This window comes from Pseudophryne corroboree, chromosome 7 (genome assembly GCF_028390025.1).
Source record: "Pseudophryne corroboree isolate aPseCor3 chromosome 7, aPseCor3.hap2, whole genome shotgun sequence".
NCBI lineage: Eukaryota > Metazoa > Chordata > Amphibia > Anura > Myobatrachidae > Pseudophryne > Pseudophryne corroboree.
In genome coordinates, this window is record NC_086450.1 from 255,407,297 (window position 1) to 255,421,374 (window position 14,078).

General features: G+C 44.7%; 1 protein-coding gene and 1 pseudogene across 3 annotated transcripts in view; both read right to left on the reverse strand.

The window, feature by feature from the left end:
- The window catches only part of PGAP1 (post-GPI attachment to proteins inositol deacylase 1), a 1,346,394-nt gene that overhangs the window by 307,657 nt on the left and 1,024,659 nt on the right, over positions 1–14,078 (reverse strand). For all 3 annotated transcript variants that reach the window (XM_063934105.1, XM_063934104.1, XM_063934106.1), the window contains one exon: positions 9,490–9,598. In XM_063934105.1, coding sequence (XP_063790175.1) covers positions 9,490–9,598 — 109 coding nt within the window. The remainder of the gene's footprint in view (positions 1–9,489; positions 9,599–14,078) is intronic.
- Positions 10,736–10,854, reverse strand: LOC134945943 (5S ribosomal RNA; annotated as a pseudogene).

Consider the following 14,078-nt stretch of genomic DNA (forward strand, 5'->3'; position numbering starts at 1 on the left):
CTATGTTTGCATTTCTTATTTGAATGCTTTGAATACACGTTTTTCATGTTTTCAAAATTCCGTGGAGTGCCGCCTAGTTCTTTCTGCCTTGAGGAGTGGAGCAGTAATCCATCCCAGAGAGACGGTATTACTTTGTATCAGTGGAGGTAGGCGCCCCGGTGGCTGATATTAGGACAGTGAGTGCCGTTATAATATATGTCTAGCCCTGTGATGAAGTCTATTTGACGAAACGCGTTGGACCTGTACTTACCTCATACCCATATAATGAAACATCTTTTAACTTGATCTTATTGTAGTTCTATACGTTTTTAAGTGTTTTAGTTCAGCTGTGATTGTATTATTGTCCTATTTTTTACGTCTCTATCTTATGTCTCTTTTTTATGGTAATAAATTATTGTTTTTATATATTTATTAATGGCAATTTTATCTTATTATTTGACACCATTGGTCGCTACATATCCCTCAACCCCCCACTTCTCATATATATATATATATATATATATATATATATACACATACAAACAGGACGTTCAGCACTCACCAAAGCAAGCTCACTTATTTTCACAACATCAATAAATAAATGATGGGGGCTTAGTTAGTTAATTGACCAATGCATGGAAGCCTGCAAACCGCTCGCCAAGTTACCCCATCTTCATGCAGGTCCTACACTATCACAGAGTCTCAAAATTAAAACCTAGCAAACGTATCACACATAATATAACTGCAGATATGCCTACTTGGTTTAATGTGTATCTGCCAAATACTCCAAGGCTCTTAAAGGGGGTGTAGTACTGGTGACCGGCGGTCTCCTGACCGCCAGTCACCTTACCGACGCCGGGATCCCGGCATCATACCGACGTCGGGATCCCGGCGGGGAGGGGCGAGTGCAGCAAGCCCCTTGTGGGCTCGGTGGCGACCTGCGGTCGCCACGGGTTTTATTCCCACTCTATGGGTGTCGTGGACACCCACGAGTGGAAATAGTCCCTGTTGGTCGGCATGCCGACCATCGGGATAGTGAGCCGTCGGGCTCACGGAGGAGGTCATGTGACTGTCGGTCAGCTGACCGGCGGTCACATGAATACCACCCCTTAAAGGTACACTAGTCACCTGACACTGGTTGATAAATTACTAAAGAACAGCTGACCCAGGTTTAAGATAATTGGGCTTGCATAGGTGTGCATGTACAAAGCTTGTGTGGCCACAGTAAATGAGTTAACCAAAGATCAACCCTACTTGTTGGTATATATATATATATATATATATTAGGACACATCTGTAGTTACAAAGGGCCTGATTCAGATGAGGTTGGAGTTGGAATTCTTTGGAAGCAGCAGGGATAGCTCTGTATGGTAAAGTAACAGGAGGTGTCTATTACACGTCTAGGACGTAACATCAGAACACTCACCATCAGGTGCCTTGCAGCAGTCATAGTGACATGCAAGCCACCTGTCACAGGGGCCAGAAAATCTTGATGCAATCACAATTGGCCTCTTCCTTCCCCTAAATGGCAGTGAAAGCCTCTGTTTGGAGAACGCTACCAGAATGTCAAACAATGTCAATCTGATGCTGGACTACGTGCTACATTGCATGAGCAGTTCGCATATGCGCAGAACAGGTCCTGCACATGCACAAAGTACCGATAATCAGTACTTGGCGATGCAAAATGCACCTCCGACAACATCTATATAACCCCCAAAGTGTCCTGAATCGACAGAAGCCAGCAGTAAATAAAACCGGATTTTAATAACCTACCGGCAGATCCTTTTCTCATAGGCCATAGAGAATACTAAGGGTCCACATTAGTACCATGAGGTATAGACAGGTCCACTAGGAGCCTTGGGCACTTTAATAAATGAATAGTGTGGGCTGGCTCCTCCCTCTATGCCCCTCCTACCAGACTCAATCTAGAAACTGTGCCCGAGGAGACGGACATACCTTGAGAGAAGGATTTAACAGAACAATGGTGAGATTCGAACCAGCACACACCAAACAAGAGGAAAGCCATGCTAACCAAACTTGGACAGAAACAGCAACAGATGAACCAATAACAATACTTAACGTAAGTAACAGTGCAGGAAAACATGAAGCAACTGGGCGGGCGCCTAGTATCCTCTACGGACTACAAGAAAAGGATTTACCGGTAGGTAATTAAAATCTTATTTCCTCTTACGTAATAGAGGATACTGGGGTCCACATTAGTACCATTGGGATGTACCAAAGCTTCCAGACTGGGTGTGAGAGTGCAGATGATCCTTCAGAACGTATTGATCAAATTGAAGGTCCTCAGAAGCCAAAGTATCGAACTTGTAGAACTTAGCAAACGTGTTCAAACTTGATCAAGTAGCTGCTCGGCAGAGGTGTAAAGCCGAGACACCCTGAGCAGCCGCCCAGGGAGAACCCACCAACTGAGTAGAGTGGGCATGAACAGAGTTAGGACCCGGCAAAACTGCCATAGAGTAAGCATGCTGGACAGTAAGCCTGATCCATCGTGCAATTGTCTGCTTTGAAGCAGGACACCCAATTTTATTGGGATCATAGAGAACAAACAGCGAGTCCAATTTTCTGTGACGTGCTGTCCGCTTCACATAGATCTTCAAAGCCCTCACAACATCCAAGGACTTTGAAGTTGCAAATATGTCGGTAACCACCAGAACCACAATAGGTTGGTTGATATGAAACGCAGACACCACCTTAGGAAGAAATTGCTGACAAGTTCTGAGTTCAGCTCAGTCCCAATAAAAAAACAAATAGGGGCTCTTGTGAGACAACGCCCCCAATTCCGACACACGTCTTGCAGAAGCCAAGGCCAACAGTGTGACGGTCTTCCACATAAGAAACTTGACGTCAATGTCCTGTGAAGGCTAAAATCATTCAGATTGCAGGAATTGCAACACCACGTTGAGATCCCAAGGTGCCGTGGGAGGCACAGTCGGCGGTTGAATGTGCGGAACCCCTTTTAAGAACGTCTGAACCTCACAGAGAGAAGCCAATTGTTTCTGGAAGAAAATGGACAAGGCCAAAATCTGGACTTTTAAGGAGCCCAGGCGTAGGCCAGCATCTACACCTGACTGCAGAAAGAGCAGAAAACGTTCCAGGTGAAATTCCTCCACAGGATATTTTTCTCCAAATCCGGTGGTAATATTTAGACGTTACCCCCTTCCTGGCCTGGATCAAGGTACGAATAACCTTGTCTGGAATGCCTTTCTGGGCTACAATTTTACGCTCAACTTCCATGCCGTCAAACGTAGCCACTGTAAGTCTTGATAGACAAACGGCCCTTGTTGCAGAAGGTCCTCCCGAAGAGGTAGATGCCACGGATCCTCCAGGAGCATATCCAGTAGGTCCGCGTACCAAGCCCTTCTTGGCCAATCTGGAGCAATGAGAATTGCTTGAACCTTTTCCCTTTTTATTCTTTTGAGAATCGTTGGGATCAATGGAAGTGGTGGAAACACGTACACCCTCTGATAGACCCACAGAATCACCAGAGCGTCTACCGCCAACCCCTGTGGGTCTCTCGACCTGAAACAATACAGCTGGAGTTTTGCGTCGAGACGAGAGGCCATCATGTTTATCTGTGGAAGTCCCCAGCGATGTGTCAAGCACCCGAACACCTCCGGATGAAGGGCCCACTCTCCCGGATGGAGATCGTGTCTGCTGAGGAAGTCTGCTTCCCAGTTGTCCACTTACGGAATAAAGATTGCGGACAATGCTATCGCGTGTCTTTCCATCCAGAGGAGAATCCTTGTTACCTCTGACATCGCAGCTCTGCTCTTTGTTGTCTTGTTGGTTTATGTACGTCACCGCCGTCACATTGTCTGACTGAACCTGAATGGCTTGATCTTGAAGAAGATGTGAAGCCTGCAGAAGGGCATTGTATACGGCCCTTAGTTCCAAAATGTTGATTGGAAGAGTGGCTCCCTGACTTGTCCATCTTCCTTAGAAGTGTTGTCTCCTGGTGACTGCTCCCCAACCTCGAAGGCTTGTGTCTGTGATTAGAAGAATCCAATTTTGAATCCCGAACCTTCGGCCCTCTGTGAGGTGAGGAGTCTGAAGCCACCACAGCAGAGAAATCCAGCTCTTGGCGACAGACGTATCCTCTGGTTCACGTGTAGATGCGATCCAGACCATTTGTCCAACAGATCCAGTTGGAAGGGCCTTGCATGAAACCTTCCATACGGCAGTGCCTCGTAAGCCGCTACCATCTTCCCCAGAAGATGAATGCACAGGTGCATCGATATCCAGGGAGGTTGTAGAATCTCCCGAACCATTGACTGAATTATTAATGCCTTTTCCAATAGAAGGAAAACTCTCATTGCTTCCGTGTCCAGTATCATGCCCAGTAATGGAAGTTTCATCATCGTTTCCAGGTGAGATTTCGGAAGGTTCAGAATCCACCCGTAATCCTGGAGCAGTTGAGTCGAAATTGCAATACTGTCCAGCAGCTTCTCCCTGGATGATGCTTTTGTCAGCAGGTCATCCAGGAATGGAATTATGTTCACTCCCTGTTTGCGTAGGAGGAACATCATCTCTGCCATGACCTTGGTGAATACCCATGGTGCCGTTGAGACGCCAAATGGGAGGGCCTGGAACTGGTAGTGACAGTCCTGTAATGCAAACATTAGATAAGCTTGGTGAGGAGGCCAGATCGGGATGTGAAGATACGCATCCTTGATATCCAGACACCAATAATTCCCCTTCCCACAGACCTGAGATCACTGCTCTCACAGATTCCATCTTGAATTTGAATACCCGTATGTACAGGTTCAGGGATTTGAGGTTTAAAATGGGCCTTACCGATCTGTCCGGTTTCGGAACCACAAACATATTGGAATAGTAACCTTTGATCTGTAGGTGAGGTGGTACTGGAACAATGACCTGAGTCTGTACCAGTTTTGTATGGCTGCTTGTAGCGTTAGACTTGCTTCTGGAGAAGCTGGTAAGCCTGATTTGAAGAGTTCCTGAAACTCCAGTCTGTAGCCATGGGTGATAAGATCTTTGACCCAGTGATCTAGGCCTGATGTTGCCCATATGTGACTGAAATATCTCAAGCAGGCACCCACCTGTCTGTCTTCCAAGCAGTGCGGCCCACCTTCATGCCAAAGGCTTTGAGGAAGCAGAGCCAGAGGTCTGTTCCTGTGAACCTGCAGGAGGAGGTTTTCTGGGTTTACATCTATTACCTTTGAAGGAAGCAGAAGAACCCTTGGATTTACCTTTGAACTTTGCTGTCCAAAAGGAATGCAGAGGTGGAGCAGAGTAGGTTTTCCTAGCTGGGGGTGCTGCAGACAGGAGGTATGTAGACTTACCCGCCGTAGCCTTTGATATCCATGCATCCAGTTCATCTCCAAACAGGGCGTCATCTTTGAGTGGTAGGCTTTCCACTCCCTTTCTGGAATCCACATCCACATTCCACTGACGTAGCAATAAGCCGAGATACGCCGACACAGCCATGGCCGTGGAGCGTGGATGGAGTAAGCCAATTTCTTTTAGGGCTTCGACCATAAAACTAGCCGAGTCCTGTACATGTCGTAGTAGTAAAACTATCTGCCCCCTATGTAAGGAATCTAAGTCCTCAATTAGAGTACCTGACCATTTAGAAATGGCCCTAGAGATCCAAGCTGTAGTGGGTCTCTGGGCCACCCACAGCCATGTACAGAGATTTGAGAGTGGTCCCAATCTTGCGGTCAGTCATGTCCTTTAAGGAGGCTGCACCTGGGACCGGTAGATTATTTTACGGGACATCCTAGAAATTGAGGCATCAAAAATTGGCAGGACTTCATACTTTTTCCTATCATCCTGCGGAAAAGGGAAATATGCTATTAACCATTTAGTGATCTGAAACTTCTTGTCAGGAGTGAGCCAAGTTTCCTCAAATAGAGACTTTTTATATTAAAATGAGATTCCTCAGTGTCCTCTATCACTGTATCAGAAATGTGCAGGACCTCCCTAATAGCCTCTATTACGGCCTGTATTCCCTGTGATAGAGCTGCATCCCCCCCACCCAAATCCACATCACTGTCATTCCTCATCAGTGTCATCATCATAGGTGTCAATATGCAGGATTTGTGCCAGCGTACGTTTTTGTGGACAATTTGCAGGGGTCTGAGACACTGGTATGGGCTGTCAAAGTCGAAAAATATCATGATGCATATACTTTTGTACTAACCCCTCATGTACACGTGCACTGCTCGTGCACCTGGTCCCCCGTGCGTACACATACCCGCAAGTTGCGTAGGGGACGCTCCAGCGTCTCGTGCGCATAAGATGTGTATTTACGGCGGAGTTTGTGAGAGTGTAGCGTGCGACTCAATCGTAGCAGATTTAACCCAAATAGTGCATTTTATAGTTAATATTACCCTAGACCATGTCAGCGAGTATGATTAGTTTAAACTGTTCCTAGACAGAGAGATTCCTCTTTGCATGATAGGAAGGGTCAGATAAAGATTGAAAGGTGGTGTCTAGTATCCAGCTGTAGGGTATTTTAAGGGTAACATTCCGGTGTTAGTTAGGAAAGGATCGCTCGCTCCTGCGTATAGTTATGTACAGAAGTAGATTATGAACATTAACTGTATAAGCTGTAAATTACACATGCGGCGGGAATCCTGAGGATACCTCCCACCAGAGCAGTTGGGGAAAGACACAGCCCACCTGTTCAAATCCACCTATGACCTTTGCTGTAATGTAGGACACATCCCTGTGTCCAATGAACAATGAGATTACAGGGACCATTGTATTGTGAATGTATGTTGTGTATATAAAGACCACTGTTGCCTGGCCAGCCTCATGACTCTGAAGGCTTTCTACCTGAATAGCTGAGGACTGGATTCCAGGTCGCACTTGCGAAAGATTTCCCACGAATGTATATTCTCTGTAGCCACTGTTCATCTTATTCTCTGTTATTATGTTAGATTTCTGTGTTAGCTTGTAGTGTATAACTTGTACTGTTTTCCCCTTTTTCTCTGAATAATCCACAGCGGTGTTAGAGCTGCTGTGGTTTTAACCAAACCCAGTGTTGTGTTTTCACTTTCCTGCAAAGGGCTCTCTTAGCGTCTCAATCGCTCAAACAGCATACACATTGTTAAGGTTTTTAAGCGTTACATCATTACAGTATTTGACTACTAAGGTTTAGAGTATAAGCATATTCTTACTGTGTTTTATTAACAAGGTTTACTGTATATCATTCTGTGAGCGTCTGCGCCGCTCGTGTTTCACTCTCACGGCACAACGTCTGCTACGCCAATAGCATAGCAGTACGGTACTCGGTACGCCTATAGCGTGCTTGGTACGATGCTTGAATCCGTGAGCGTACGTGTCGCTCGTACGTCGCGCCCACGGCCTAGCGTCTGTTACGCTAAGTGCGTACCCCTGCGTACTCAGTGCGCAAATAGCGTACTTAGTCTGTAATAGTGTATAGCTTTATGTTTAAAGATAATAATTGACATTATCAGGGCACTGAATCTCTATTCATCAGGTAATTCATAGACTGTCTTAAGTATTGCGTCTCTTTCTCAGTTTGGGACAATTTATGAGAAATGTTTGAGATCATCCCTTTCAGTGAATCTAACCACACTGGTTCCAACTCACTAGCCTGAGAAGGTGTACTATCTTGTGTACACTGTATAGATCCCCCTGGGGACGAGAAGCACTCTGCAGTGCAGGACACACACACTTTTGACATGGCAACAAGTAAAAACACAGCCACACAGTAGAGAAAAGGGTATAACACAGATAACCCACCAAGAGCCCTCTAGAGAGACACAGAGTATGACAGAGCCAGCCACAATGCGCCCCTATGGCCAATAAGAGACTTAGCTGGGTTGCAAACTAAGTACCCTTAGTAGGGATTTAGTATACCATTATTGCTCCCTCCACTTTGCTATAACCCCCTGGTAATGCTGAGGTAAACTGGAGTCTTGAAGGAGGAGCTGTGCATCCCTGTGAGACTGTTCAGTGAGATCTGCTGAGGGAAAATGGCGCTGGTGAGCTGCTGGATCCGCTCATTGTGAAGCCCCACTCACTTAATGGCGTGCAGTCTTCCCGTTTTTTTTATACTGGCTTGAGGTATTTCATGTGCTTAACAGTGGGTTAAAACCCCTGTAAGCGCCAGCGCCAGTGTGGGTAGTGTTTGTGACTTCAGCTCGTCCCTCACCGCGGATACACACCTAAGCATGTTACTTAAGTCTGGAGCAGCAGCCTTGTCAGCGTTGCGCTCCTATCCTTGTGCCGCCATTACTACCGGCAACCCGCTAACTTGGAAGCCGGCGTTCTACTCATCACTCTTCTTTCTTCTGGCTCTGTTAGGGGTTGGCGGCGTGCTGCGGGAGGGTACGCTCGCCGTGGTGGGGCTTGCGAATGACTCCCTCGAGAGTTCAGTGTCCTGTCAGCAGAGAAACGGGACCATTAACTCTTTAGGAAGTTGGGCCGTTCTCCCCCTAAGTCCCACAAAGCAGACATGCTGGTGCCACCCAGCAGTGCCTAAAAATAACAAACAGAAAACAAATGCAGAAAACTCTTCAGGAGCTTCCCTAAGCGTGACCGGATCCTCAGGGCAAATTTTCTAAACTGAGTCAGGTAGGAGGGGCATAGGGGGAGGAGCCTGCCCACACTATTAATTTCTTAAAGTGCCCAAGGCTCCTAGTGGACCCGTCTATACCCCATGGTACTAATGTGGACCCCAGTATCCTCTAGGACGTAAAAGATATATTCTGTAATGAACAAAAGCTGCACTATTTTTCCTCTCATGTAAAGTATCAGGCATTATGGGATTTTCAGCAGTAACCATCAAGGGAAGAAGTTTATATAATGTAGATGTTACACTGAACTAATGCATACTGTAATACTCATTGGGGGAGATTCAAATGTTTGAAAAGTCAGTTGGGAGTCTGTTTTTTACTATCTAATAGACAGCAAAAAACAGACACCCAACCGACTTTTCAAACATTTGAATTCCACCCATTGTAGCCACAAGTATAGATAATATTTAACTGATTTTCAATGACAACCTAGTTTTAGATAATTATTTTGAAATACTCTGACAAAAGTGAGCTCAATTTAAACTGTAAAAGGTGATTATTTTTGTATACGTGGTGGCGATTTCCATGGGAATATGTTAACTATATATCTAAATATCAATTTATTTTTGATAGAATGTTATATAAATAATCCTAAACAGCTTCTAAGAGGTTTATTTACGACATGGTTTGTGTTTATGCCCAATATTTAAAAGGGCACTGCTTTTACTAGCAAGACACAGTAAAGCATTGCCCTTTTCAATATTAGGCATAAACACAACAAAAGCACCACTTTGTAAATAACTTCCCAAACAGTCCAAAAATATTGAATTCACAATTATTGTTGTCATAACAAGAAAACACAAGTCCATGATTATTTTCTTGTTACTTTTATGCTTCAAAAATGACACCAAAATTATATGAAATTACTAGTAACTTAAAATGCTGTATAAGACTATATTATGTACTGTATTGTATTTACCTCATAATAACAATCTGCAGATGTATAGAGAGTTAACATTACCATCCTACTGTCATTTTGTGGTTGTGGCACATGAAGCTTGGCAGAGAGCTGCAGAGGTAGTTCATCACTTGAAAAAAAAGTAAAAAATTAAGAATATAGCTATTGTACTACAGGTGTATGCATTGTACATTTAAGTATTTGATACACATATTACATAAAAAAATATATGAACAAGACATTCTGAACACAAAACTTTATTTTTTTGCACATAAAGAGTATGACAACTGTCATTCTACCATCATAAAACTAAATAACATTCATGAATTATGGTTGTCATGGAAAAAGGCTGTAATGTGGCATACTGTAGCTTTTAAATCAATAACTTTTGATTAGAGGTTTTCTAAAATATACCAAGGTTATATATATATAGAGGGTATAGATAAGTGGTTCCCAAACTGGGTGCTGTGGAACTCTAGGGTGCCTCAAGGCACTTGCAGAGGTGCCCTTGGTGGGTGGTGCAGGACCAATTCAAATTATTTATGGTCAATGTAATAGGCAAAACCAGTGCTTGTGGCGTCCAATTGTAGAATATGTGGACAAAAAAAAATCTTGTCCATCACCACATAACTGAACCTAATAATGACATACAAAAAAGAAGGGTTTTTGATCCTGCACCGACCTAGATTCAAAGTACATAATAATATAGAAACCAAAAATGGACAATGATGCTAAATAATAGCAATTACTGTCTGTCCGTATGGCGGTGCGCCCAGAGTCAAAAAGGGTGGGATATACGTACAAAAGAAGAAAAGTATGACTCTTGTTTGGGCGCACTCTTGTGTTAACTAATAGTTAATTAATAGGTAAAGTGTCTAGGAGATAATAATGAAGTCTTTATTTCTACTCTTTAAAATACATAGGGACTAAACAAAACAGGTTAGAGATAGAGCAAATGTGGATATGCCAGCTGGAGAGAACGGTCTCCCAAAATTGAAAATGTTCAGATCTTAATTATACCTGGATAAATGCATATCGGAAGGTAGCTACATACTATGCTGCTTCCATCTGCCCAAGATCTGTACAAACAGTGTTTGTATTAATGCAGCCCTAATTGGGTTACAATCGTGAGTGGGAGAACTCATACACTAGATAACAGTTCTAACAAATAGCCACTGTAATGAGTGAAAAGAATACAAGGGGAGTAGGAGAATAGAGTATAAGTGGTGATACTGCTGTTGGTGTGGTTTCTACGGGGAAGAGAGTCTCCCTACTTCACTGGGTATTCCCTAGTGGTCGCCCTTCTAGGTACTGACCCAGCCCACCTCCGTTTAGCTTCCAAGATCGGACGAGATTGGGCGTGAACGTAGGGGTATGGTCGTAGGAAGGTTTGACCCTATAGCACCAATGAGAGTGCACCGAAATGGGAGGATTGATTCCTCCTCAGAAGAAGAATGCTAAAGAGAAAAGAGAAAAATAATAGTAACAGAGGTGTGAATCTGCTGTCCACGTTAGACTGAAGAAACGTATCTCCTGAGGGGACACGTTCCCCTGAATCGTGGATGAGAGTTCACAGAAGGAAGAACAGCAGGAAAAAATATGTGTAACTTAAGGATAGGAGGAAGTAATTGCAAAAAGATTATTGTATAAGATTACAGTGGGTCCCTTTGGGTTACCTCAAATATTTGATTACTAATAAATCCTGATTCAAGAATAGATCACAGTGACAGGTGTCAAGACAAATATCCAACAGAAATAAAGATAGTAATGATTTCTTATGAGTGGTGCCAGATCACAGGATATGTATATCGTTACTTGTGCATAATAGATTTTGGTAGCATCTAATAATTAATAAATAAATTGGTGCAGTGCACCAGGACCTTTGATGTCACTAGTGATATTACCAGGATGTTCTGTATCAGAACAAATGTTAGTTTCTAGCATAAACCAATACACTGCACTCCTCAGGGGCATTTCTAGAGAGGAGGAGGCCTGTGTACATTCTGTGTCTGGGCCCCTTCCTCTCTAGCTAGCAGCACTTAGCTTTAGGCACTGGGGTCCCTAGCGCTGTCCCAGAGTCTACAGCACATGTGCAGATCTCCTGGAAAATGGCACAGCAGCCATTTTCCAAGAGATTTTTCTACTTCTCATAAGAGAAACACCGGGAAAATGGTGCCGCACCATTTTCCCAGTGATTTTGGCAGTGCTGCCGCTGCGCTGCGGGACTCTGTATTAAAAATAATGGGTACAGGATGTGCAGTGTAGGCCCCCCTGGAACCTGGGGGCCCATGTGCACCGAACACACTGCACCCATTGTAAATACGCCAGTGGCCCTCCTGCGTTACGCACACCTGTAGTATAACTCACGGCCCCTTGGGAGGAATTGTGTCCGTGATGGTGGAGCTGCAGCAGTTGTTGATAAAAGATGGCAGCCAATCATATGCACCTTTCAGCAATGTGGATTAGCTCTGGCCCAATTGAAAGCCTCCATGCAACTGTGAGGCTCCCCGGTACAAGTATCCGAGTGGGGGTGCAGAATTTGGCACACCGTCATCAAGCCCCACCTTCAGCCCACCACCTGCAAACTTTTGAATATGCAAGCCCTAATGTAGCTCTAACGCTAACACTGTTGTGCCACTACACTATAAAGTATGGGCGTGCACTAATTGGGTCCTCATATCTAGGCTGAGGGTACCAGAAACTTCTTAAGCATAAAAAGCACTCTCTTTGCTATCTAAGGACAACTGGCATAAACACTGCTGCTCAGACAGCCAGTGTGCAGAGGGCCCCCAGGGTCCGATGACCCTGCAGCCAGGAACCCCGACACTGGCCTCAGTAAGTGATAGTTTGTCCCTCCAGCGACTCCAATAGAAATAACAGACTGCAGCAGCTTGTTGAAGCCTTGAGAGTAGTCAAAGAAAATAAAAAAAATAAAAAATGTAAAAAGACTGGAGACAGCCTTAAAAAGCACCCAGCTCCATCAGGTACTAGTCTAAAATGGAGTCAGGTGGTGTATAGATGGGGATGAGCTAACATTAATTCGAAAGACATTTAAAGTGACAGGTTTTACTGATCACCCGTCTATACCACAGTGTAACGCCAGTGTCTCCTAGTGATGAGCGCCTGAAATTTTTCGGGTTTTGTGTTTTGGTTTTGGGTTCGGTTCCGCGGCCGTGTTTTGGGTTCGACCGCGTTTTGGCAAAACCTCACCGAATTTTTTTTGTCGGATTCGGGTGTGTTTTGGATTCGGGTGTTTTTTTCAAAAAACCCTAAAAAACAGCTTAAATCATAGAATTTGGGGGTCATTTTGATCCCATATTATTATTAACCTCAAAAACCATAATTTCCACTCATTTTCAGTCTATTCTGAATACTTCACACCTCACAATATTATTTTTAGTCCTAAAATTTGCACCGAGGTCGCTGGATGACTAAGCTAAGCGACCCTAGTGGCCGACACAAACACCAGGCCCATCTAGGAGTGGCACTGCAGTGTCACGCAGGATGTCCCTTCCAAAAAACCCTCCCCAAACAGCACATGACGCAAAGAAAAAAAGAGGCGCAATGAGGTAGCTGTGTGAGTAAGATTAGCGACCCTAGTGGCCGACACAAACACCGGGCCCATTTAGGAGTGGCACTGCAGTGTCACGCAGGATGGCCCTCCCAAAAAACCCTCCCCAAACAGCACATGACGCAAAGAAAAAAAGAGGCGCAATGAGGTAGCTGACTGTGTGAGTAAGATAAGCGACCCTAGTGGCCGACACAAACACCGGGCCCATTTAGGAGTGGCACTGCAGTGTCACGCAGGATGTCCCTTCCAAAAAACCCTCCCCAAACAGCACATGACGCAAAGAAAAATAAAAGAAAAAAGAGGTGCAAGATGGAATTGTCCTTGGGCCCTCCCACCCACCCTTATGTTGTATAAACAAAACAGGACATGCACACTTTAACCAACCCATCATTTCAGTGACAGGGTCTGCCACACGACTGTGACTGATATGACGGGTTGGTTTGGACCCCCCCCCAAAAAAGAAGCAATTAATCTCTCCTTGCACAAACTGGCTCTACAGAGGCAAGATGTCCACCTCATCATCATCCTCCGATATATCACCGTGTACATCCCCCTCCTCACAGATTATCAATTCGTCCCCACTGGAATCCACCATCTCAGCTCCCTGTGTACTTTGTGGAGGCAATTGCTGCTGGTCAATGTCTCCGCGGAGGAATTGATTATAATTCATTTTAATGAACATCATCTTCTCCACATTTTCTGGATGTAACCTCGTACGCCGATTGCTGACAAGGTGAGCGGCGGCACTAAACACTCTTTCGGAGTACACACTTGTGGGAGGGCAACTTAGGTAGAATAAAGCCAGTTTGTGCAAGGGCCTCCAAATTGCCTCTTTTTCCTGCCAGTATAAGTATGGACTGTGTGACGTGCCTACTTGGATGCGGTCACTCATATAATCCTCCACCACTCTTTCAATGGGGAGAGAATCATATGCAGTGACAGTAGACGACATGTCCGTAATCGTTGTCAGGTCCTTCAGTCCGGACCAGATGTCAGCATCAGCAGTCGCTCCAGACTGCCCTGCATCACCGCCAGCGGG